Here is a 26,939-nt window from a genome sequence, read left to right as displayed (position 1 = left end):
TGGGAAGAATTGAAACATAGATATGAACAACACAGAATATCTTTCTCTCCTCATTTTCTTCATTTAGAATCTTGGTGGCATTAAGATTTTTAGTTTTCTTAATACCTCAGTCAAAAAGAAATCAAATTTGTGGTGTTTTGATTCATGTAAACCAGACATCTAAATGGAAACTTTTGACCCTTTTATTCCTCCTTCAACAAATATTTATCAAGCATCTGATATGTGCCAAGCACTGCTCAGTGAACAAAATAAAGGTCCTTGTCTTTGTGTAGTTACAGCACAGTAATTAGACAGAATAATACCAATTTTTAAAACAGACAGCATAAAAGAAAAATAATTTCACTCAGTACATTTAGTAACAATGTGGAATATAGAATTTTACTGGGAGAGGTTATATGATTTTATTCTGGTTTATCACATTTTAAAAGTCAACTTCCAAAAATGGGAGTGGGAGATATTCAATTTAAAGGAGAAACACATGAATAAGATATTTTATTTGGCATCATTATTTTTCATGAATTAATTATAAAAGGTCACATGAGATAATTACTAGATTACACATACTTGTACACATAAAAACACTTGCATACATATGCCAAGTATGCGTGAGTGTGTTTCATTTTATGCAATAGATGTTATTTTGCAAAGTTTAATGTGTCAAAACCTGACAAATACAAATATTTAGATGCTTAGAGTGTAAAGTTATTTTTTAAAGAAGACTAATATGAATTATTTTTGTAAAATTTTCCAAAACTGAATTCTTTTTTTTTGCAAACTAAATAAGTATTTGAAATCTCACAACTTGGGCTTTTTGGATGCAAACTCATTTTAACAAAGTGTGGAAAAAGCATACATAATTATCTGAACATGCAGGCATCAACAATAACAGGCAAACTCATTGTTGGTGTGATTGCAGGTAAATCAGACTAAACTGATCAGTCTGAGGGGTGGTTAGAGTCTTTTTTTTTGTTTTTTATCCATTTTTTACTTAAAATCTACTTATTATTTTCCAAATAGCTAAGGTATTTATACCATACATTGAACACGCACTAAATATATGACTATGTGGCTCAGCTGCTACAGAATAAAATACAAACATCTTGGAAATTTATTCGGGGGGTGTGTGGAATCTACATTCCAAAATGAAATATTAAACAAGTAAAGTAACAAAATTGCAAAGATTTGGAACAAAACATGTCCATGTAGTGCTCAAGGTAAATTATATGAAATTACACAGCAAAAGAGAAATTGCAAATAGTAGGTAAGTCTAAATTTATGAAAACTTAATTATGGCTTGCCATTCTTTATGTTTACTATATTTTATTTTTCACAATACAATAGTAAATAATTTTTGTTAGGAGTAAGTAATGTGGTAATTAAGGATTTTTCTCAACCTAGTCAAACAGGAGGACTTTTTCAAGGAATAGAAAATCACAGCTTGGGAGTCATTTAAACTTTAAGATGTATAAGAAGGAATTTTAAAAGTGCTAATTAAGCACTTGTTAACATTTTGTATAGGAATTCCTTTTGGTGAGACGTGAGTCACACATCTCTGAAGCAGGTAATAAGTACTCAGCTGAAGTTCCCATTGAAGCTCTGCTTTTTCATGATTGGTTTAAGAGAAAACAAAAAGCATCCTTAGGCAGCATTACTGAAAAAATAAACCTGCAAATTAAAGAACTCTGTGCTTTTACAATAATGAAAATTTAATGATGTGAGAAAAAATCTTCTGAAGTGTGAGGAAAAGAAAATTGCTAGTAAGGGCTTTTTACAGTTTAACACATTATTGTGTATTTTGTTTTTCAATTTAATGGTTTTGTTATGGTGGGTAGGTGCCTACATTTCTAAGCAATTTTTCAAAGTTTTTTTTTTTTTTTTAAGCAACCTACTCTTGAAGGTACAGCAACCTGATCCCTCCACCAAGGGTACAGACAGGCTTACTCTTCACCCCTCAGATTGGTTCAAAAGACTGTATCAATTAATAGTCTACTGTATTTTGAATGTTGAGTCACATATATCCCCTCCTCCGCCTGCAAGGCACAAATATTTTGTGTATCTACACTATTTGCAGGTATTTCAGATCTGTCTGCTATTTGGTAGCAATGAGCTCCTATTTTTTCACTTAATATGCTTTATTTTTCTAGATTTTGTAGTTCAAGAATCATCTCATGCTTGAGTTGGTCCCCATAGTTACTATTTGCTCCAATTAAAAGAGGAGATAATACGAGGATTAACCCTACAGAAAAAAATATGAGCCACCTTTCATACAAGACTTTCAAGGGTGGTAGAGGGGACTTGGGAATACACGGAGTCATTTTTCCTTCATCGGCTCAAGAACTGTGCTTTTCAGCTGCTACTATTAGAATTTCTTTTTTAAAAAGTCTCTGATTTAGTGTCAGATTCTATCTAATATAAAGCTAAACTGCATAGAGAACTTTTGTCTTAAAAGAATTATATCTAATAATGTCTACAGTTTCTCCAGAAGTATGACTAGCAAAAAGGAAGATCCTAGAGATCTGTACAATCTTCTAAAATATGTCAAGCGCTCATGAGGATAGCCTGAATGTATAAAACTCTGTTTTGATTTTCTGGGAGTTACTCTCTGTGAATTTAAATGTTCAGAGTTCTTCCAATAATTTCATACTTAAACAGGGACTACTTTACAGTAAGAAGAAAAACATGACATAGTGTGTGTGTTTTATTTCATCCACCACTTTGTATTTCATAAAATATTATTGATTTACTTAAACTCTATATGTACAAATAGGATTTTAAAACAACACTATTCACAATACTGTTTAAGAATAACAGCTTCACTGCTTCCTATTTCACCATTTAACTAATTTTAAATAAAGAGAAGTGTACTTGTATGGTTCCAGAATCCAAATGACTGGTTTTCAATTTGGGAGACAGAGGAGGTAACACAGAAAATAGAATAAAGTATCAATATATTTTTTATTCTTTTAAGAACATAGTAGGCTTTGGCGATTTCATACACAAAGAAGTTACACTAGTGTAGTGTGCATAAAATTTCATATTTTAAAATTGTTAATGGTATTAAGATTTGCAAGTATAGGGGAAAACTGTCTTGCAGAAATTACTATAGAATGTACACCTTGCTAAAATTGAAGATTCAAATTAAGAGCCTCATAATATCAAATACCAAGACGTAACATTACAATTCATTAATCCATTATAATTCATTAGACAAATGTCCCAAGGAGAGGGCAGAATGTACAATGAGTGTTTTCTGGCAATGAATTGCTAAAAATTAGTTGAGTCTGAAAAGACTGCAGCATTAGAAGCTCCAGCTGGGTTGAAGAGGATGGGGGAAGGGATTTTCCTCACTATTAAATATCTGAAGCACCACTTCCAAAAAGAAAACCTACCAATGTCTCCTCAGTTTTCCCAGCATCGGGCCCACTCGGACGCAGGCATTTCTTCTTTTGTAAAGAGGAGATTGAAAAGCAAGCACACAGGACTTTTCCCATCGATTTAGGCCAGTTGGGGAAAACATGGTTCAGCATAGGATTTCAAATGGTTGCACTAAATACAATAACATTTGCAGTGGTGGCACCGTTCCATAATAATTTTAAAAGATTTCATTTTACTTATCGTTGCAAGCCATTATCTGATCATATTTGACCTACATATTAATATTTTCATTATGATTCAAGCCCTTTTCTGCTCTGTACAAATCGTCAGTCCTCCTCACTGCGAGATTATTTATTTATTCTAGAAATATCTGGAATTCTTTCACCCTATCTTTTTTTCCTCCGGGGACTCCCTCCCCCCTCCAAAGTATTGATATTAACGTCTGGGGTTGGGGAGGGGGGAGGGTAGGTCCAACCAAAACGAGAGATAGAAAGAAGTCCCTCCTAATGGAATACTACGGGAGAGGCAGAAAAACAAAGCGGGGGGGGGGGAGGTAAGAGAAAATGATAATTGTTTTCTCTAAGGCTATTATCTAATGCGAAAGCAAATAGTCAGCCTGGAAATCAGCTAACAGAAGGGGATTAGAGAGGAGATCTGAGAGTGGCTTGATTTCTAGCAGAGCTGTCTCTCCAGCCAGTGATGAGACACAGGCAGGGCAGCCAGGAGCGCTCCAGATGGCCGGGGAAAGTGGTCGTCTTGGGTTACTGCAGGGCACTCTGGCCGCGGGAGAGCAGGCGGCCCGGGAAGGCATCATTAGGGAGCCAGCCCCATGTCCAGCCTGCCCTGGAAAGGCTGAAGCCAGGAGGGAGGCCGCCCGCCCGCGCGCCCCAGCGAGCCGGGCCTGCCCATTGTTAACATATACTTGACCTCCGTGACCCCCGCACGACACAGATGTCTCCCACCTCCACCTCCCCCCCCCCCACCCCGCCGCGGGCCCTCCTCCCTGCACCTGGTAGCGGCCGCGCCGCCGCCTCCCTCCGGAGCGGCCGCGGCGCCCCTGGCGCGGGCGCGCGCCGGAGCCGGCCTGGTGCGGGCGCTGTGGGCGCACAGCGCGCGGCGCTCCTGCTCCCCGGCGGACGCCCGGCCGCCCTGCAGATAAATGCGTCGCCTTCCTCGAGAGTGAGCGAGGGCGGGCAAGGCAGACGCAGACGCCGCCTGTGACAGTGGCAATTCCCTGCGCCCCACATCACATTTGTCTGCCACAGCAGCAACAACAGAAAAGCGGAGAGAGAGAGGGAGGGAGGGAGAGAGCGAGGGAGGCGGGAGGAGGGGAGCGCAGCTCCGCAAGTCTCGGGCTCTGCGTGGAGGCTGCGTTTGGCTGGCGTCCCCGACCCCGGGCTGTTTAGCACCGCAGCTCGCTCTGCGCAGCGCCCGGCAGCCGCAGGCGCACCGCGGCGCGACTCCGCGGCCTGGTGGCGAGCGCGCGTGGGCGAGTGGCCGCGGACACTCTGGCCTCGCGAGGGACGCCGCGCCGCACCCTCGCTCCCTCGCCCCGCGGACCGGCCGAGACTACGGGAAGTTTTATTTGCAGCTCGCAGTCCGTGGCGGATGGTGGGACTCTCCGGCCCTGTGCAGTGTAAGTGCCTGAGGGAGCGCTGGGCTGGCGGGCGGGCGGGCGGAGGGGCCGGGCCCCGGGCTGTTACTGTTAATTACTGTTCCGATGGCCGTCACCTTCGCTTGGATTATTCGACCTCGAGGCTCCGGGCTGAACTTGCCGCTGAACTAGGGTAGGACTGCATGCCAGGGCAAAGAGGAACACCGCGGGTGACTCCAGCCTGCGATGACACTGAACTTCACGGAACAGACCGGGACGCGATTTTGACTGTTAGAGTCCTCGCACTTTTAAAACATTTTTTTTTTTCCTTTCCTCTCCATGATCATGGTATGTGAGCAGGAAGATAATGAATAATACTCATCCCTCCCGACCCCCGCCCCGACGAAACAACTGGTCAAGGTGTCCACGGTGCGCTTGGCAGGTGGCCCTAAGCCTACGTCGTGGTATTTTTTTTTTTTTTAAACTGGAAGCGAAAGGCTCATTTTTGATGGTGGAAAACTTAACCCTGGGAACAAGAAGGAGGCATCTCAACTTCGGGACTTGGCTGCGACTGGGATGGGGGTCCTCTTAGCTTCACCCAGGCGCTCTGCGCCCTCCTGCGAACTTCCCCTGTTTCTCCTGGGGACCTTTGGGATGCTCCAGTGGGAAGCCCCCGGGCTGAGCCGGCGGGCCGCGGCTCCTCCACCGTCTGTCCGAGGCTCCCGCCCGGAGTGGGACCCAGGCCTTCGCAGCCAGGGGCCCGTGGGCAGTGTCGCCTCTGCAGGTCCTCGTGCTTCCCGGGCCCCACGCCCCGGCCCTCAGGGGTGTTACGGTCTTAGCCCCGACTGGGCGCCCGAGAGCGGAACCCTGTGCCCTTGCAGCGCCCTCCCGGCGGAGCCCAGGCAGCAGACGCGGCCCGAGCATTCATTTCCTTTTGGAGAAACCCCTCTGGTGAACCCCCCACCCCCACCCCGAGCCAGGGCCAGTGGAGACGCGCCCGCGCTCTGTCGCCCGCCGCTCTCTTCGTGGACCTGAAAGGACCCGGTCGGCTGACACACCCAGACCCCTCTTGCTGGGGCGGACCTTGCGCTGACCTGGATGCCTTAAGCAGATACGGTTCTATCAGTGCAAGGTTTAGAATCGGGATTTTGAAACTTTTTATTTTAAAGGCGGGCCATCCTTGGAAAAGTTTGAGTGCTGTGATTCCGAGAAGTAGGAGGTGAACCACGACTGTTACTAAAAATAGCCGCCCGCCCTCATCCTCTGTGCCCTAAAGGCTTTCAGTTTGGAGGATTTGGCTGGACTGTCTTAGACCCCTTGTTGCGCGCAAAGCCTAGCACCACAATTCCCAAAGTGCCCCGCCCTGTCCGCTGCCTCCGGGTGGGGGGGGGGTGGAGATGTGGAGAAGGTCATTTTAAGGAGCAGCGCTGTTCCCAGGGAGGAGGTTCTAGGGAGCAGGCGCTGAGGCCAGGACCCGGGAGTGAGGACCCGGAGAGCTGGAGAGGCCACTCCACGCCAACTTCACGTGCTTCATGTAACTCTGAGCCCTCTTGAATTTTTAACTTCGCCTCCTTTAATTAATCTGCTCAGGGCCTGTGTATAAATGGCTGTCCACAGCTGCTGCAAATTGATTTATCTCCTGATAAAGGTCGGATTGCTGACCAAGGCATTCTTTCTTCCTTCTGTGTGAACTGAAATGTGTTTTACAGGATTTTTCTTCCACCTCCTAGTCTCCTTTTAAACATCTGTACCATTCTTAAGTGCTCTCAGTGGCTTTTATTATCATCACCCTCCTTTGCATAGAACAGGAGTGGAACTGGGTCTGTGCCCAGGGAAGCCGCACTCCCTGGAATACAAATTGACCAGCTTCTCTGTGATAAATGGTTTGTTAGTGCTGGGGGCCTTCCTTTAGTTTATTGCAACGTTGTGTCTTGACCATGTGAGTATTCTGTTGTGTTCAGTTTCTCCTGTCACACAATTCCTTAGAAAAGGTCAACAAACACCATTGTGCCTTAAACCATCATAGCCCGTGGTTATGTCAGTTGTGATGAGTATGAACAGAAGCAAATTCACAATTCTGTCCATTTCCTTCTTGTTTATGCTTGAAGTCTAGTCTAGTTTTTACATTGCAGTGGCCAGCAGATCATGTGGATGGGGTTCTTTTTACCGATTTCCGGTATTACTTTTTTAGAGTCTGAGAATTTCACCCAATATGAATCGGAGAATCTTAGTTTGATCCAGGCTGTTTATGCAGCTGGGATGAATGTTGAGGAACTGAAGTTTATCATTTCTTAGGCTGTATTTAGCATTTGATAAATGGCTGGTTTTTTTCACATATAAATCAGATTACAAACTTCCGATAAAATAACTAAGAAATCAGGGTCATTCTGAGTGCATAAAAACTGAATTTACCTCAGGGTAAACTAACAGGAGAACTTTATGCTGAATATCTTTGTTTAAACATTAGTAGTTTTATTGTAAACCATGTAGACAGCAGTCATTTCATTTGCAAAGCTAAATATTGTGTGAGAGAATTTTAGTATGAAGTTTCTCCAGTGTTCCAGTTCAGACCTAGTAAAAGCAGTGAAGAAATTGGTTTCTTTTTTTCTTTATGGTTTGTACAACTCAGAGCAGGTCACAAGTCTTTGAAATGATATTTTCCCTTATAGCCGTAGTCTTTTTCACTCAGTAATACCTGCTTATAATTTGGTGTTAAAAATGATCTTTAAAAGGTCCTTTTACAGTTCACAATGCAAACTGCAGTGTTAGAAGTTGCTGGAAATAGGGCAGCATTCTTGCAGCTACAGGACTGCAGCCTTTTAATATTTTCACAATTTTCTGTTTCCGAGAGAAGTAAAATATTACCCTGGATGTCAGTATTTGATGATGAGCTCTCCCATCGAGGTGTTAGTCTAAATATTTGCAGATAAAAGAGCACTTCATAAATTGCCAAGAACTACACAAATGTAAGGTGCCATTATAATTTATTTTATAGTAAAATAGAAGGTTAGCCAACATTGCAACCCCCCACCCCCATTTTTTAAACATTGAAAAGGGGTTCAGGAGAAAGAAATGCTTCCAATAGGAATGCTGGTCAGTGGTTGTCAGTTTAGGACATTCTTCACTGTCAAATCCTGTTTCTCACTTCTTTGATATGAACATCAGCTGACAGCCACTGAATGCAAAGCCTTCTTCATTGAGGTTTTATGCAGGCAACATGGCCCTTCATAGCAAAGCAGTCTGAAAAATTGGCACCTGCAGGATTTGCATGTGAAAAAAACCTCGAGTCACTTGCATTTTGCTGGAGTCTGTTACTGTAAGTTATGTAAGTTCAGTGGGAAAGGCTATTTGTTTGTTGCTGTTTGAGCATTTAAAGGTTCTTTGTTTTATGGACACCTTATTCATCATATAGTGATCCACAGACTTTATTGATAGCAGAAGCAGGGAGAAGTGAGCTCTGGTTTTATAGAAGTTATTTATTATGGAATGAAGTTGTTTGTAACCATGTGCTTGCACAGTGCAGTTTCATTCATAGCTAATTTTGATAATATGCTTTAAAGGATGGAATTCATTCGACTGAGAATAATTTGTCAGACATTAAACAGATATTCACGTTAACCTATATATCCTTTAGAAATCCATCTGGAATTTTAAGAGTTACATGTTTCAGTAACAATTTAAATCTGTAAGAATGAGATTAAACCTTTCATACTACTGAGCTCCAGGGAAAATGCTAAGGGTTCCCCAGCTTTAGTTGCCAAATGATGTTAGTCACTGCAATGCCTTTTTAAAAAAATCGTACTTGACCCTATGAATGCAAAGTAACTTACAAAACTGTTATATCAACTAAAACACCTTTGTGAACCTTAGAGTATTATCCATCACTGGGGACATTTTATCCAGAGTAAGCTATTTATTATTATCTAAAGAGACACCTTCTAACTTCACTTTTTTACAGCCATTAATATAAGAGTTCCTAAATAATGTTTAAAGAACAGTGAACATTTTATTAAAGCAAACATTAGTTCAGTTTAATGGAGGTAATTGTAAGTGATAAGACAGAGCAGGTTATCTCTGTGTTGTTTAAACAGAAGGAGCCACTTGCACCATTTCCAGTAGCCATCTGTAGAAGAGAAGGGTTTGCACCTGTCTGTCCACACTAATTATAGATTAGGGCCAAAGAAATGAAATTTGAGGAGGTTTTCAGCTAATGAAATCCATACTGATTTTATTGTAAATGTGTTTTATGTAAAGAGGGTGATGGTTGAGTTATGAGTGAATAAATCCCCATGTAGCTGATAGGTACTTGGTTTTGAAGCACAATTCTGCTGCATTAACCTTTGATATTAAGGGAAAAAAAGACAAACAGCTTAGACATGGGTGCTAGGCTTTGTTTGGCATCCATAGCTACAATTTAGTGAGCAGCAGTGAGGTTCAGTGTGCAATTTAGAAATGTGCTGTAAAGCAGCTTAAATGTGAAGAATATTTTGATATTCTGAAATGCAGATGAAGTAGAAGGTAGGTTCTGTTATAACGTATGCATAGAAAACACTAGAAAATTAGAAAGCTTTTTTCTTTTTCCCACATTTCTGCTTCATATACATGAGAAATTAAAGCAAAATGAGAGAGGAATGCATTCTGCAATAAAAGGTCACATGAATGTCTACCACATCTGTTTATAGTAATTATGAACATAATTAACATAAGAATTACAAATGAAATAATGACAAGCTGAGCAATGAGATATTATGCCATAATGGTCATATGTTGGAATTCTCACATTATAGCACACTAGAATTCACATACTCAAAGAGAGAAAGAAAATGCTAGATTTTTATCTGAATTAATGCTTCAAAACTTATCTGCCTGGGGCAGATGGACTTCTTGCTTTTATAGGAAGGTAACCTATTATTAAGAAAAGAACTGGGTGAAATTAAGATTTCTAGTTTCTAGCCTGGACTTTAAGATAGCTGTGATTATAAAAACTACTTTGTGTTGTACACTTATTCTGTGATTGTACTTCTTGATTGCTGTATTTCTTTATTTCTTTTAAAGTGAAAGCTTTGCAACAAAGTGTTTGCTTTGGAAGAGATTCGTGGATTCTTCCCATTTGAGAATTGGTTGATCTTTTCTATAACTGTGAGCCAAAAGTCAATGAACAAACAAGGTAGTAAAAGGAATACTGTGACTTTACAAAATAAGAACATTGGCAAATTAGCTTTTGCCCAGTTTTCTTCAAGCCTTTAGTGTTTGGGATGCCTTTTAAAGAAAAATATAAGCCTTTTTTTGGCTTTTTTTTTGTCTTAAAGGTAGTAGTAATGCATTTTTTTGTTTGTTTAAAAAATGGTATTTCTTAAAGTAGCATGTAATGGAAAAATCAGTGGGCATTTGTAAATTGTGTTTTTTTCTTCCTAGAGTTTCCTTGGATTTTTGGGTGTGTGTAGGTGGTCTGTGCCCAATCTGTTCTAACTAAAATGTGATAAAGGGGAGGGCGTGTGGAGTTGTTTCTGATTACTCCGAATGCAGTTTTCTGTAGCAACCAGAGAAAAGGTGAAAGGTGGCCTTTTACGAGAGCTAAAATGATACCCCGGCAGTCTGTTATTAAATTTAAAACATGTAGGAATGGCAGATTTTCACCCATTTGGAGCTCACTCGATTTTGTAAGGTAGCCTGTCAAGTGGTTTACTTCCTTCCTTCGCACCCTTCTCTGACTATTGAACCCGGTCACTTTTTGAAGATTTATGGAGAAATATTACCTTGTTCTCGGCTCAGTGATACCACGAGGTTTTCCACATTATTGGATTACTGGAGGATTGTGGCAGACCCCTTTTTATCTGACATTCATTGCATGACAAGATTTTCACACATGCCCTTCCCCCACGACGCCCAGCTTTCTTCACTTTGTGTTACCTATCAAATTTCCCTTCATTCTTTCCTGGGAGAGGGAGGCTGGAGGGAGAGGGGCCCGCAACCCATAAAGCCACTTTGGACTAAGCGATTTGGGAGCACAGTGCATGATGAAACAACGCCTTTCCTTGTTTTCTAAAAGTCCTCTAAAAAAGTGTGTCCCCTGTAAGGTGGCTACTAGCTCTCTTGCTCCTCTCTGGTCTTATCCTCTCCCTCCACCCACTTTGTCCCTTTCTCTTGCAACCCCATGCATATGCTATTTCATACCCCCCCCCCCCCATTTCACTGCAGCTGGGGGGGTCACAGTGTGTGCCATGACAAGTTGTTTGGTGTCCAGGCGCCTTCATTCTGAACTCGCTCCTCTTGCTGCAGTGAGCTTCTTAACCAAGCTTCAGTGCCTCAAAACAACAACACAACCAGGCATTGGGCTCCCCCCAATGAAACAACCTTCTGTGTGCATTATCTGCACTCCATTAAGGATCTGATCAGATGCTCAGATGGCCTGATGGGTGCATTTAAAAGTGAAAAGGGGCGCCCAAGGGACTACTCAGGTGTATCTCCCTGCTGACCCCGCTGGGGAGGAGGCTGAACTCTGGTCTGACGGACCAGCATTAGCCCCTGCTTGTTCTCTGATTGATTCTCGGGCCCTGGGTGGGTGAAGGGCTGCGAGGCAGCTCAAGCTGAGATTGATTGCCTCAATTTCAAATTCCCACCTCCAAAATAGACTCTCAGATGTACACATAAGGAGCCCCCTCCCCCAACCCAATTTCTGGAGGTGGAGCAGGTGTCTAAGAGTCACCTGTAGCTACCAATCACAAGTGGTCCTTCTTAGCACAGTGATGCTGGCTGCCGTCTTCAGCTGAGGCTCATGAAAGCCCAGGGAAAGCAGACGTTTTCTTTCTGCCTGGATCCCTCTCTGTATGTGTGGGGTGGGTGTGGGGGGCTGAGATTTTAGCAGTATTGGGGTCTGAAAAAGCAAGAAGCAAGAACTGGCCACTTAAGGCTGGGCTGGGGGCGGTGTGGGGGGGTGTGTCTGTGGAAGGCGGGGGCTCTGTGCTGACTCACTAGGGTTTGTTTTGCAAATTGTGGCTATTTGGAGGGAGGTGAGACAGTGGATATCTCATTGTAACCCCCAGCCCTGAGAACTCTGTGTCCCCCTGACCTTGACAGAGGATCTGAACTGGGCAGCTCAGCCCTGGAGCAGGGAAACACGGTCTAAAATGCCCCCTTTTTCTTGACGTAGGGGCAGATTTGGGCATGCTGGCGGCCCCTGTGCAGCGGGCTCCCCCACCCTGCCTCAACCCTAGCTCTCCCCTATTTTCCAGCCCCATCCTGGGGCCTGAGCCCCCGCCCCCTCCATCCCTTTTGGTTTCTTCCCTCCTCTCTCTCTCCCCGTCTCTCCCTCTCTCTCTCTCTCTCTCCCCCCACACTTTTCCTCCCTCTCCCGCTCTGTCTCACACGCACCCTCTGTTTATTTTCCTGCCTCCATCTGGGCCCTGCTGATATTGTAATCACCCCGATGCACGTTGGCTTCTCTCCTCTGCCTCCTGCGCTCACACACTCACTCACACACAATGTGCCATCCTGACAAGCCTTTTACTTCTGATAAGCTCCGATGTGTGTTTAATGAATACAAAGCCGCGGTCTGGGTGCCGCCTCGGCCGCGGCCGCCTCTCCCGCGCTCCTTTGCCAGAAGGTAATCTCCGTGAACGGGGGGAGGCGAGCGCAGGAGGAGGGGTGGCCGGGGGAAGGGGGGCGCGGGGAGGCGGCTCTGCTCGCTCCCTCTCTCCCTTTCCCAATGATTCAGAAGTCGATAAGACCAGGAGAAGTGAAGATGTAACATGTTATCTGTCGCTCCTCTTAGCTGGCGGAGAGAATTTACATTTAAAGATTAGCAGAGGGAGAAAGAGAAATCTGCCTTTTGTTGTGTGGGGTGAGGAGGAGGCATCGGCCCTGGCCTTGACGCTATCTCCCATCACCTCTGCTATCCAGACAGGACTCACCGAGGTGAGATTACCGGAGGGCCTTATCTTTAATTGGGTTTAGTTTTGCCAGTCTGAATAGGTTTAAAGAGACTCGATAAAGGGGGAACAATAGATTATTTATTGACTGGACGCTCAAGCCTTTAGATGAAGAAGGGCGAGAAGGAGCCGTTGAACAACTTGATTAGTGCATTTTAATTTTTATTTTAAGGCGACACCGTCTCCCTCCTGGTGGAAGGAAGGGCTGGAGAACTTGGGTGCGATTTGAATGACACTTGAATGGTCTTAATTCCTCTTCCCCCTCACCCTTTGCCCTTTCCAGCCTGGAGCACCTACCTTATTCTGACAGGAGGTGCCTTCACCCTTTACCTTCAGGGTTGATAAACTGAGTGAGCCCAGAGAGGGGAGGCTTTGGGGTTGCTCTCTAACATCTGGTGTTGTGTGACTCGTTTTGAATGGGTGAGGGATTCATGCTAAGGGTGGTAGGATGAGTACAGGAAGCAAAGCAAGCTGACTTTTAGTGTGGAATTAGTGATTTTATAGTGTGGTTCAACTTGGGTTACGGGGGGGCTGACATCGCTTGAAGTCTGTTAGGCAGATTTGTATTTTGGTTTTGAACCATGAAAAAAAAAATTTTTTTTTGCTTCGAGTCAGTTTTTTTTTTTTTAAGATATTTTATTGACTCATAAATGTATTTCAAAAAAATGATAGCAACTTTAGAAGGTTCTTAGAATAATGGTAGACAAAATGAATGTGTTGCCTTCTATGTATTGTTAAGATAGGTGTTTCCATAGGTAGATAGATATGATCTGGTAACTAAAAGCCTAATTAAAATTTGTTTAAAGCCAGAGGGGCATGTTTCCTTGTTGACAGCGGCAGATCGATTGGGTAAGACAATAGAGTCCCATTATTTTACTTCCATTGACTGAGCATATTGACATTTCAGGTTTGCTGTTGCCTCAGTGAGCATGATGAAACACTGAAATTCACAGACCAACTGGTCAGAGTGGCACATATATTACTGTATGTCATTTCTGCCTTCAGGTTCCCTTATCACCCAGGCAGAATGGGAAAGGACAGCCTGGAATCCTTCAGAAGGGCTAGAGTATTTTTTGGCTAAGAAACTGACAGATAGCATGTCTTAGGAGCATCATTAATTTTAACCAGAATTGGATGTTACAGGGAACTATGTGGAGTGCCTCTATTTAAAAATCTGGAAAGCAACCTTGTTAGCAAGCTTGCATATTTTGCATATAAGAATACTCATTTTTAAGATTTACCTTTAGCTTCCCTGGAAGTCTTTACAGTGAGTAGTCAGTCACTTTGTTTAGTTGACCAGCTTGTGCTTGAATAATGTCCGTTCTTCTCCAGTCTGGAGCACTCAACCTGCCAAGCACCTGCCAGATCTATTTGTGATAAAAGAATGTGTAAGTTCCCTTCAAAAATAGAGCCTGACAATGACTTTTTGGTTTCCAGTTTGCTTTTGGTGGGTAGAATATTAAATGTAAATATTTTACACTCATGTGCATACATAGACAGTAATATGTATATATAATATGTATTATACATAATATACATATATATTGTTCAAGTAGAAGTGCAGAAAATAGTAAGTATTCCGCATTCTTAGTGTGCTCTACCTTTCACATATTTTGCATAGTCTTTGCATAATAAAGCTAAGTATTAGACACTGAGTGAAAGATATTTGAACCATATAAAAAGTGGATATGGAAAAAAGCCAGGAGAGACTTAACATATTTCTTTAAAAGTTTAATGAAAATATAAAGCTATTATGAATATGACTTATACACAGCAATTGTTGCCATCAAGTAGGCAACTGATGCCCTTGGCAGTGTTTAGAACAAAACTAGTCCTTTATACCATTTTCATGAAAATGTTAGGTTTCTATTTGATCAGCAGGTGCTGTTGAGATGAAAGCCATGTGTAAATTTTCAGAAGGCCAAAAGTGTCAATTCAGAAAAGGAAAGTGATAAGAGAAAATGCAATCAGTTTTCCTGTTTTCAATTTGTGCAGGATTTGAAGAGCTGTTTTGTTAAACTGCTACATCTGCTCCAATATGAATATTGAACTACTTCCACTAAAAATAACAACCTATAATTTGGAAGCTACTGCAGTCTTTTGTTAATGTGAGTGGGTTATTTAAAAACAAAAAAACAAAAAAAATAAAAAAATAAAAAAACCAATTTTCTATTCTGACAATCTCTTGCCTAATGTGCATTTTCATTTGTTGGCACTTTTATCCTCAGCAGATAAATGGTATTATGCAATTAGGACCTCATCTTGTTGGAGTATAAAAGAGGTTTCCATAGGTGAAAATTCTGGTAATGTAAAAAGGGTTTGTACAAAACAAAATTTATTTTAAAATAACCTTTTGAAATATATTCATTTAAAATGAGATAGTTATTCCTTACATTCTCTAATACTATAATTTTTAACTTACTGCTGACTATTGTAACAAAGTTAACACTATTCCATTGCATACTGAGCATTCTGTGATTTATTTCACCTTTAACATACCTGCAAATGTAAGTTTAAACTAATCAGGGATATTTTACCTAACAGGGCTTTCAGAATAATTTTTTTCATGCTTAAATAAAATGATTAAATTATGCTTGAGTGCCTGCATACAAAAGCTTTAGCTTCTATAGTACTGCTAATCAAATAAGTTTTATGGACAGGGAAAGCACTACATTAGAGAGAAATTGGATGCATTTTACTAGTGACATTTCTAGGAAAGACATTTTTAAAAAATCATCTAGTATTAATTAAAAATGAAACTTCAGTTAATCTTAAATAATAACAATAACACTTTATCCCTCTAATGAGAACGTGGATGGCAATGCTACACATGTGAATTATGGACCTAGAGAGCTAACACAGAAGGAAGACTGATGAAATGTGAATAAGGTTCAATATTGATTCCATCCTTGATTGCAGCTGGCTTGACTTGTGGCCATAGTAATTTGTCCAGGGTGAGACCTGATCACTGCTTAGGATCAATTAGCTGTGTAGCTTGTGGCTTCACACTTGAGTTGCCAGGCATACTCTTCATGGATAAGCCCAGTATATCTCAAGAATGGATAAGACAGATATTGACCCATTAGTATGCTTGATATTAAGAAGTACAGTGTTTCTCTGGAAACACCAACTCAAAATAAGAGGTAGATAGAAGAACAGTATTGAGTGTTCTTATGAGTACCTGTATGTAGCTGTCCAAAGAATAAGGTTTTTAAGGAATGTATGTAATTTCCAATTTGAAGCCCAAACAACATTCAAATGTGACAGGTTGTGCTGGCTTATTTTAAAGGGAGCTGGGCACCATGTGGGTCTATTCCCTGGTGTAGCACCAAGCACTTTGCCGCTCTCAGGAGAAGATGCTGAATCCTATAGCATTGTTGGGAAGTGCACAGACACAATGCCAGCACTGGGATGTGATCTTCTCATCAGTTGTTTTTGCGCTGAAGCATTCTGTATTGAAGCCATGACACAATCAGAGAGGGGCTTCTTGCTCTTTTCAAAGTGTTCGTTCTTCATGAACTGATGTCCAGCCTCTTACATCACCACCACTGATAAAGTAATGCCCTGTGGTTGATGTTTAAGGTATAGGACCCTCTTGTTTGTAAACATCTAAAGCCATCAATGCTACCCATTAACATTTTCAGTGATTGAGTGCGACCAACCTCAAATCTCCTGGTTTGATCATTCCAGTTGTGATCTTCTGTGTAATGCAATTCATGAAGGAATAAAGTAGTCATTTGTTGTAGGTTTCCTATTGATCAGGGTCTCTAAGGTAAATCAGTATTTGGGTGAATAAGATCTTTAGAATATAGATCCTGTGGAAGAGGAAAGCAAAGAGCACCTATGTAAAGTTTTCCTATTGTGTCTCTGACAGTCTGAGCACATCTAAGTGCCTTGGGGTGTGTGATTGACTGAGTTCATTAGTCTTCTAACACCTGGGGCACAGACCACTTCTCTGTGTGCTTTGGGCTTTCAAGGGCTGCCACATACTTGCTGGGCTTTGGAGAGAGAGACAGAGGGAGAGAGCGTAAGAAATAGCATTACGAACCTACTATGAGCCTGACTTTAACATTCATATACATGTTTATGACTGATTACTACTGATTAACACCTGAGGATTAACCAGTTCACTTTCTTCCTTTTGAAGAACTCCAGCCCATCACTGAAAGACTTTGGCCATTGTTATTCTTTGGACTTGACTTTTTGCCCCAATTCACAAAATTGAGGTTTTATGTGTTCCTGAAATTGATGACCCACTTTGTGCCTGAGTTCTAATAATTAGGTTCTTACTCTCTGAATATCTGACTTGATTTTTTTTAAAACATTTATTTATTTATTTATTTGAAAGGCAGAGTTAGAGAGGTGAGAGGGAGGGGGAGAGGGAGAGGGAGAGAGAGAGAGAGGGATCCATCTGCTGGTTTACTCCCCAAATGGCTGCAACATCTGGGGTGGGCCAGACTGAAGCCAGTAGCCAAGAGCTTCTTTTAGATCTCCCACATGAGTGGCAGAGGCCCAGGTCTTGGGCCATTCTCCGCTGCTGTCTTAGGTACATTAGCAGGGAGCTGGATTGGAAGTGGAGCAGCTGGGACATGAACCAACACCTATACGGGTTGTTGGCACTGCAGGTGGAACCTTAACCTGCTGTGCCACAACACTGGCTCTGATAGTTTCTTTTTACTTCTTCCTCACTGCTTCTAGCCCCTACCTAGGAGTCTATGTTGACCACTAGCTGACATGTTCTTGTATGCTGCAAGGATGTGCCAGTCTGCATTCCTCACTACCTCCTAATACAGGTGTCTCTGTTACAGAATATCTCCATCCCACCCCTCCACTGAGGCTATGAGGAATCCATCTACTGCCCTTATTGAACTCACGGAGTTGTCTTCTGCCCAGTGTCTTTAGTCCCTGATGTTTGTCTCATCCCAGTTAGTGACTATATTTTGATCTCAGTATCTCCCAGTAGGCCAGGCCCAACTTCCTGAAAACCTAAGAGGAATTCACCATGTTTTACTGTTGAAGAAAAAGTTGATAATTAGTTGTAGAGCACAGCACCCATTTCTGTCATCAAAAAAGTAGGATGCAGGTGTGAGTGTGTAGTCTGCTGACTCACAGGCAAACTGGGATCCCCTTTCTGGGTTAGTGACTGATTTGTTGGGTGACCTGGGGTGTGTCCCGGCGGCCCTCAGGTGAATTCCTTAGGAAGAAGATGAAGGGACTCAGGGCTGTGCAGGCTTCCCAGCTCTCCTGTGCAAGTCTATACTGGGAGTAGGCTTTTGAGCATGTTCCATGGCTAGGAGACTGAAAGCATTATTTATATTTTTGATTCTAGATTTGAGGTGAGAGGCCATTGTCAGTGCCATACAACTGGAAAATGGGTCTACTCAGACCATCACTGTCTTTCCACTCTCTTCTACTATAAAGAAGAGGCATTAGGAGTGGGGAGACTTTCTTCCCATAGCAATCCAGGACCTTAGATGATTGTCTGAAATTTCAGGCATGACTGTCCCTCTCAGAGGCAAATGGTGGAGTAATGAACCTGCATATGCAGTGGAAGAACTAAAGATTTTATTTTGTTCAACGAAAGTAGCTTTTATGCTTTTCCCTTTGTTACTAGACAGCACGATGGCCTTGGTACCTGGTAGTAGAGAGAGGCAAGAATCTAAGCTGATGGAACTAGGTTGTGCTTACCAGGCATTCACTATAACCTAGAGTCTCACTGTTTGGATCCAAGTCACTTGAGAAATTTAGAAAAATGATCTCTTTAACCCAGTTTTGAAGACAATTTGGTAATAGCTTATTAAAGTGAACAAGGGTGTTTTAGCCTTTGGTTAGGAATTTTTTTTTTTAAATAATATTTTCAGTTTGTTTGAAAATGAAGGAGACAGAGACAGATCTTCCATCTTCTGGTTCACTCCCTAAATGCCTGCAACAGATAAGGGTGAGCCAAGCTAAAGCCAGGTTTCCCAAATGAGTGGCAGGGACACAAATACTTGAACCATCACCTGCTGCCTCCTTGGGTGTATATTAGCAAGAGCCTGGAATTGAGAGCAGAGCCAGAACGTACATCCAGGAACTCTGAGATGAGAAGCTGGTGTTTCGAGCAGCATCTTAACCATTTTATCAAACGTCCATCCCTAGGGATCAGGCCTGCAGGAAAAAAGACTGAAAAATTGTCCTTTTTTCTTTGAAAAAACAGTCTGCTATTATTTCTAACACAGTGAAATCCAGTTATTACTAATAGCACTTTGATTCTGTATTTTTCCTTTAGTTTTGAAAATTGTTGTAGGAGGTTAAAATATACACCTTATTAGAAGTTTGTTTCTAATTGGTGAAATTAGAATAGTGAACCACAACTGGGATTTTTTGCAATTTAGGAGGTATTACGTCACTCTGATTTGTTCAAAGTAAGCACTTAGTCATCATCTGTGATGGCATTGGAAACTTCTACTGTTTACTAGGAATGTCTGATTGGCAGGGATTAGACTAATGTTATTTTCACCTGTAATTAGAAACAGAAGGCATGGGCTATAGAAAATCTTTGCATTGGTATTCAGAGTTCACTGGGAAGCCAAATTAATGTTCTTTGCCACAGAGGAGAATGTCTTACAAGTATACTTGTGTATGTTGTGAGCTCTTAGTTGGCACTTGACTTATCGGATTGAATATTCCATTAGAGAAAATATTACCAGGAGATGTAACAGCAGTTTGTCTAAAGAAGCTCAAGAGCTAGGTGGCCACTAATAGCATGAAGGCAAGCAGTGTCAAAGCAGTGATGAGCTAGACATGGCCTTGGTGATAAGATAATTAGCACAGTATGAGGTAGAACTAGCTGTAAGATGTTATAAGAGTATTTGGGAGGACTCTTGGACTTTTTCAGGAATTCACCTAGTAACACTTGAGTATGAGACCAGAGCCTAATGATATTAGGAAAGTAGATAAATTATGATACCTTCTCAGGGTTGGCACACATGATAGTGCCAGAAAAACAGCACAGCACAACACAGAAAGTATTTCAAATGCACATTTGCTTTGGCAAGTGTAATATCAGACACTGGAAAGCCAGCTGTAAGTGTGGTACAAGTTATGCTTTCCATACAGAGTTTTAGGAACTTGGCTAGCCTATCTAGAAATACTGTATACCCCTTCCCCTAACCTCAAGATCTAGGAAGATGAAAGTAGTAAGACAGGTCATGAAAGACTGCTAGTTTATTTTCTGAGTCTATGCATATGTTATGTACACAGTGATGAGCAAACACAGCTGGGAGGAACAGCAGATGATATTGGGACTGGAACTGTGGTGTTTATCAGACTGACATAGTAATCCTTCTTTCCTGTGAAAGTGTTCTTTCTAAGTGACTGTTAGGGTTCTGTAACTTTTATTGTGTGTCAGACAAGAAAGGTTCTTTACTCCCTAGCCCCTTTGTCCACCTGTCACACGTTTTCATTCTCATCTCTAGTGAGACTTATTTAGAAACAGGATCTACATTCGACCTCTGATGGGAAATAAATGTGGACAATGAAGTCTCTTCCTTTTGTTTAAATAGGGGAAGGTAGGTCAGTTCAGGTCTCAAGGGAAAGGAAATGTGATCCGTCTCCATTGATGTGTCCAGGTTAACCTTTGAGTTGGCTGAGAGAGCAGATAGAAAATAGCAGAGGGAAATAGAAAGGAACAGCAGTAAAATGAACAATGCTTTAAGTGTAGTTTGATGACTTTAACCCATTAAGTCCCAGGTTTTCAATTCTACAACTATTTCAATGACACACTATTATTTTAAAGTTACCATAAGTGGTATACTTATTGCTCCATTTTAAGTCTGTAAAGGTGTTCTCTACATAGGACAGTGGGACATAATGGATTAAGGAAAATCACATGCTATTTTTGTAACCCTAGTAAGGACTGGTATAGAGTATCTGGAAGAAAAGTGAAATGTTTTCTCTTGGGAGTGAATCTGAAGTAAATTGACAGATATTTAATAAGTGCTTACTGAAGTTTTGCCTTAGGTGGAGATACAGGGCAGGTAGTTTGGGTAGTTCCCACTGGATGGTAAACCCACTCAGGACAAATTAACCAGCTATCAAGATGGTGGGGACTTGATCACTTGCTCATTACAGATACAGCAATTGAGATTTTATGGGCAGGAGTGAGATGGAATTTAAATTTGTCTGGAGACAGGCAGGATTTATCAAGACAAAGTTATTGTAATGAGATCATGGTAAATTAAAAGAATGAATGGGAAGTACAGAAACCCAAACGTGGATGTGGGGTGTGGTAGGGGAGTGGTGGAGAGAGAATAAGTTAATGAATGAGGTTGCAGAACAAAGGACTGATGAATGATTTGTAGGGAATAAGAATAGAAAGATTGTAAATGTCTTGAATGTCAAGCATTTTCATTTATTTTTCATCTTCTGAATTGCCCAGAAGTTAGAAAAACTGGTATGGAGGGTATACAGATTGAGAACAGATCCTTTCATCAATGCCCTTACTACAGTAAAACCAGAATAACTCTGCTTTTATAATAAATTGCCTTATAGATTAGATTTTCTAGTAGAACTTATTTTGGACAAAGGATGCCATGGTAAGCAGATCTTAATAAAACTGAAGTAAAAACAAAATTGTGCTAAGCAATAGGAAATCTTGGACCCTACTAGAGTTGTGTTTCTGAAGAGTTGAGCTGATGACATTGATCCTGATAGTGGGAGGTAGGAGAGAGGCTGGAGGTCCGGGCTGGATTGAAAATTTGTTGCAGTGGTTTACATCTTAGATATTGCAGAAGAGTGATCAGCATTGTGTTTGTAGGACCAGAAAGAAGGGGCAGATGCAAGGGGCATTGCAAAGGAAAAAATTAATTAGATCTTGGATGAAGAGCTGAGTTTACAGAAAGGAAAGGGTTGACAAAGTAGATGAAGTGTCAAGTACACTCAACTTACTAGAACTTGGGAATCACTTTGGGTGTTTGCTTAGGGGGCAAACTACTGCAGACTGATAGACTCACAGCTCGAGAGAGGAGCCTGAGAATCCACTTGTGCACCCAAGCTCCAGGAGTTCCTGTGGTTCCAGCTACACTGGGGAGATGGTGACAGGGCTATCCAGTGGTAGATGTTCCTTATAAAATGAATGCACTCTCATTTTTCAACAGAGGATTTATTACTGACCTCTTTGGGATTTGACTCCCTCATGTGTTTTGGCTCCTTGCACAGATTTCAAACTGCTCTGAGTTTCCCCTTTGCAGGTACTTTTTGCATGTGGGACACCAAGAGGTGGTCAGGTGGGCTGGAATCTGAACCATTAGATTCCTTTCCTATCCTGTTTCATATATTCCAAAACATTGGAAATTTGTCTGAAGGATAACTTACAAAACTTCTTCAATTCAAACATTGTGTAGAAGAAGCAAAGTGGAAAAGTTGTAATAAGGAGTTAAGAAATAGTTGGTGAAAGCAGAGGTAAATCTTGAAAATCAGGTGTTGCTGGATCCTGAACTCAATACTCTTGGCCTTTGAGCCCAAATTGATTCACTCCATATCCCAAGCATTGTCTGTAGAACAAATACTTTTCAATGCCATGACATTTTTCATCTCTACTATAAATGAAAAGAAAAAATGCATTGAAATATTGCTGAATTTAATAGAAATTTGTCTGTACATATTTTATAGTCAGCAGATAGTACCCAAAATACTATCATGTGCAAGAGCATGTTTTAAGTGGAGGCTTCACATTCAAAGTACAGGAATCTTTTTTATGTTAAGAGGCAGTATTAAATCCTCACTGTTAAATTTCTCACCATTAGTTGTCCCTCATTTAAGAAACTTTATTTATGGGAAGAAACAGTGGGAAAATCTACCTATATAAGGAATTTCAGGGAGTGGTTTACTAAGATAATATTATTTCAAGGTCTTTGCCTTGTTTTGTCTATTGTTGTAATTTAATTTGAAAACATACTGGCAATCTTTTTTACTTTTTTAACTTTAACTAAATTTGAGGTTTGTGGTTTTGTTATTAAATCTTTCAAAATCATATTTTTAAAAGGCTTTTCCCCCTTTGTTGTCAGTTGTTCTTGATAAAAATTATTAACAGTTAAAAAAGAATGTCAGCACAAAGTCTTTTTTTTTAAAAGAATAAGAATGATTCATATGTGCCCGTAGAGAATCCTTGCTAAGATATCTTGTTAAGTGCAGAAAAGGAAGGAGAAGAATATATTTAGAATGCTACATTATACACAACATGTGTGGAACTCTACTTGTGGGAATATATACAAGAATTTGACAATAGTGTTTGCTTTGGGGGAAGGAAGTAGGGACCAGGCAGTGGTGGTAGGCAGGAGCTTCCTTGCTTTGCATCCGTTAGTACTCTTGAGTCTTTTGGAAATCTTGTTCCCATATTACCTGCTGCAAAGTTGCAGACTACAGTGTGAGTCTGGGATTGGCTCCCTCTGGGAGAAAATAATGCTGTTCTCTGCCAGAAGGCAGTAGAGTGTGGTGGTGACAAGACCCAGCTCCCAAGGGCTTTGCCACTAGTGTCATTTTGTTCTGCTACCCTTCTTCACCTAGAAAGAATTCTCATCTCCACCTACAGGCATAGCCTCCTGAGGCTGTGGTGAGGATGACGTGAAGTGACAGCCTCCACAAAGGTTTGCTTCTTTCTGGCATCCGACTTGACCATGTTGGAACTGACAGCCACTTCCTTCTAGAAACCTCCTATAACATCTTGTCTTCCTAGCCATTCTTTCTTTCAGTAAATACCCAGTGGAGACTCTGACATTGACACCTGGAGGTACAGAGCACACCTCTGCTGGACCAGTTGTTCCTAGGCCTCTCAGCCTTCTCTTAGGACCCTGGGTTTTTCCATGCCTTTATGCCTGAGCTCCTAAAGCTCCTTTCAGAGGAACCCCAAGCCTGGCCTACTGTCATTTCCTGAACCTCTGGGGAAACTTCCTAAAACCTTTATGGCATGTCTTAGCCAAAGACAGTGTTTATCACACCCAACTCTGCCACCACCTGCACCATTCAGACATCTCTGCTGGTTTGTAACTTTCTTGGAAGTGGGAGTCTGGAACACTTGGAATACCTTTTGATGCTTTTTAAAAATATTTATGGAAAACCCATAACTTAAACTCAAGTTATTTACTTTATCTGTCCTGAAACATTTCATTGCTAAGGCCGAAATGAAGTCTTTGGTTCCAGCAGCATGTTATTTTTTTCCTCAGTTTCTTTCCATTTTGATCCCTCTCTTGTGTTCTCTTATCATAGATGGCATGCTTTATTGCTGCCATATTTTGGCTTGTAAGATGTAGCAACAACAACAACAAAAACATCATAAAATACAATAAAACAAAACCAAGTCTACTTCCCCTCCACCAAAAATAAAAAAAGATCTCCCATCTACAGGATTAACTTCAGGTCTAACTGTAAAGTGATCAAGCCTCTTGAACATTCACAGATATGCATCTTTATCTGTTTTCATTGATTTTTTACCCCAAATAAAAAATGGGGTTTTGTAAAGTATGAGTTCTCTGAAATTGTTAGCAAAATTTTGTGCATGTGGACATCTTTAAGAAATGGAACTATCTTTTCATCAGGGGCTCAAATCAGGCTAAAGAACATTACAGTGGCTTCAGTGTTTTTCTACCATATACCCTCAGGTTATTCCTCAATTGCCAGGAAGTCTCTTCCCCCACTTTCTGTTTTCCAGGAAGATCCCGAGGCTCCCACCTACTCTTGCATCACCCTCTCTGCCCATCTAGTCTTGACTCTCTGAGATTGCGTGAGATTCCAACTGTTCTATTGCCAGATAAAGCAGCCTGAAAACTAGGGATGGTACCAGACCCTGGAACTTGTCTGTCCAGCTCAGCCTAAGACTCTGTCACTCAAAATAGAGAAAAGGGTGAAGCGTTTCACTGTTTTCACTTCAGGTCAGATAGCCACTGGAGGAGGAAATTTCAGGAGGGCAGTCTTCAGTTTCTTAATGCAAATGACTGAGCAGATTCAGACAGATATGTATGGGGAGGAAGCATACTGAAGGGAGATTCACAGATTATCTTGTTTCATACTCACTTGGGAGTGAACTCATTTCGCTAAGTCACTCCGAGAGGTCTAGTTAGTGGCCTAGGAGGACCCTGCATGAGTAGCGGGGCAATGTCTGAACTTAGCTTTTCTTACTACAAGGCATCCCTCCTATTTCAGTATTTACTAACAGTTCCTGGGAATTCTTCAAATATCATCACCCAGGAAATCTCCCTCGTAATGCAGCCCAGACATACCAAGTGTAGGTGGAAATGATGTTAAATTAGAAATGGGGTCTGGTATTGTGGTGCAGCGAATTAAACTGCTGCTTGCTATGCTGGCATCCCATATGGGCACTGGTTCTAGTCCCAGCTGCTCCACTTCTGATCAGGCTCCCAGCTGATGTGCCTGGGAAAGCAGCAGAACATGGCCTGACTGCTTGTCCCTCTACAACCCACATCGGAGACTCGGATGGAGTTCCAGGCTCTTGGCTTCTGCCTGGCCCAACTCCTGCCATTGGGGCTATTTGCAGAATGAACCAGTGGATAGATCATCTCTCTTTCTCTCTTTCCCTCCCCCCCCGCCCCCGTAATTCTTCCTTTCAATAAATAAATTTTTTTAAAAAGTGGAAATGGGAAGACTATCAAGAACTTCCATTGCACTTAGAAAAGTTACTGTTTAAAGTGAAAATGAAACATCATATGTTTGCAAATTTCTGCAAACAAGAGGGGAGGGAATGAGGAAAGAAGAGGGGACACAGGAGAAGAGGCAAGGGAGAGCGATCAGCTGATAAGAAGCAGCAAGCAGACCCTGTTTGCAGCTGCAGAGGTGTAGCAGCGTCTTTAGATCTGTGACCATTGACCATGAATGCAGATACTTCCAAAGTCTCATTTCTCTTTTATGTGAAAGTTGCTGGCATGGAACAGATGCCTTTATTTGGAGAAACCAGTCTTTGGAAATAATTGGTTCTCTCTTCACTTATCCCCTAGAGATGGTCTTGCACAGATGAAATTAGATAAGGAAAAAATGGAATCACAAAATATTAGCTTGTGATATTTTCTTTGTTACTCCACAGTGTTTTAGGATGAGCACTTTTTACTTCCACATATGAAGGTACTGCAAGAAATTCATGGAAAAAATGAAATTAAAACAAGCTTATTTTTGGTGCAAAATTTTGAAATTGATGCATAGCTTTTTCATAATATGCATTGTCATTAAATTTTTGAAATCCCTTATATGTTGGTTTTGTCAAGTGATAATAGATGCTTTTTTAAAAAAAAATTATTTATTTGAAAGGCAGAGTTGCAGAGACAGAGAGAGAGAGAGGGAGGGAGAGAGAGAGGTCTTTCATCTGTTGGGTCACTCCCTAAATGGCCCCAATAGCTGGAGCTGGGCTGATCTGAAGCCAGGAGCCAGGAGCTTCTTCCAGGTCTCCCACAAGGGTGCAGGGGCCCAAGGACTTGGATCATCTTCTGTTTTCCCAGGCCATAGCAGAGAGCTGGATCAGAAATGCAGCAGCCAGGACTCAAACCGACACCCATATGGGATGCCAGCACTTCAGGTGGTGGCTTCACCCAATACACCACAGCGCCAGCCCCAAGATGCTTTATTTTATTTTATTTTATTTTATTTTATTTTATTTTATTATTTTTTTAACAGTAGAGTTAGACAGTGAGAGAGAGAGAGACAGAGAGAAAGGTCTTCCTTCCATTGGTTCACCCCCCAAATGGCTGCTACGGCCGGCGCTGCACCGATCCAAAGCCAGGAGCCAGGTGCTTCCTCCTGGTCTCCCATGCGGATGCAGGGCCCAAGTACTTGGGCCATCCTCCACTGCACTCCCGGGCCACAGCAGAGAGCTGGACTGGAAGAAGAGCAACCGGGACAGAATCCGGCACCCCGACCGGGACTAGAACCTGGGATGCTGGTGCTGCAGGAGGATGATTAGCTAAGAGAGTCGCGGCGCCGGCCAAGATGCTTTATTTTTATCACTAGGTAGTATAGTAATGTCTTTCCAAAAGGAAATATTATGATTATATTGTCATCTT

The 26,939-nt window shown here is 41.7% G+C and overlaps 1 protein-coding gene across 5 annotated transcripts in view; it reads left to right on the top strand.

Annotated features, from left to right (window-relative positions):
* The first annotated feature begins 4,556 nt into the window (after nt 1-4,556).
* RUNX1T1 (RUNX1 partner transcriptional co-repressor 1) overlaps nt 4,557-26,939 on the top strand; it is a 153,221-nt gene continuing 130,838 nt past the window's right edge. The window contains exon 1 of one of the 5 annotated variants that reach the window (XM_070075841.1): nt 4,557-5,011. In XM_070075841.1, the coding sequence (XP_069931942.1) occupies nt 4,984-5,011 (28 nt within the window). In that variant the 5' untranslated portion in view covers nt 4,557-4,983. Of the gene's footprint in view, nt 5,012-12,240; nt 12,573-12,676; nt 12,884-26,939 lie in introns of those variants that run through there. The other 4 variants (XM_070075838.1, XM_070075839.1, XM_070075843.1 and 1 more) reach the window with 4 other exon arrangements.

This window comes from Oryctolagus cuniculus, chromosome 6 (genome assembly GCF_964237555.1).
Source record: "Oryctolagus cuniculus chromosome 6, mOryCun1.1, whole genome shotgun sequence".
Classification (NCBI taxonomy): domain Eukaryota; kingdom Metazoa; phylum Chordata; class Mammalia; order Lagomorpha; family Leporidae; genus Oryctolagus; species Oryctolagus cuniculus.
The sequence above is the reverse complement of the archived record's forward strand: the minus strand, read 5'-3'. Positions and strand labels throughout refer to the sequence as shown.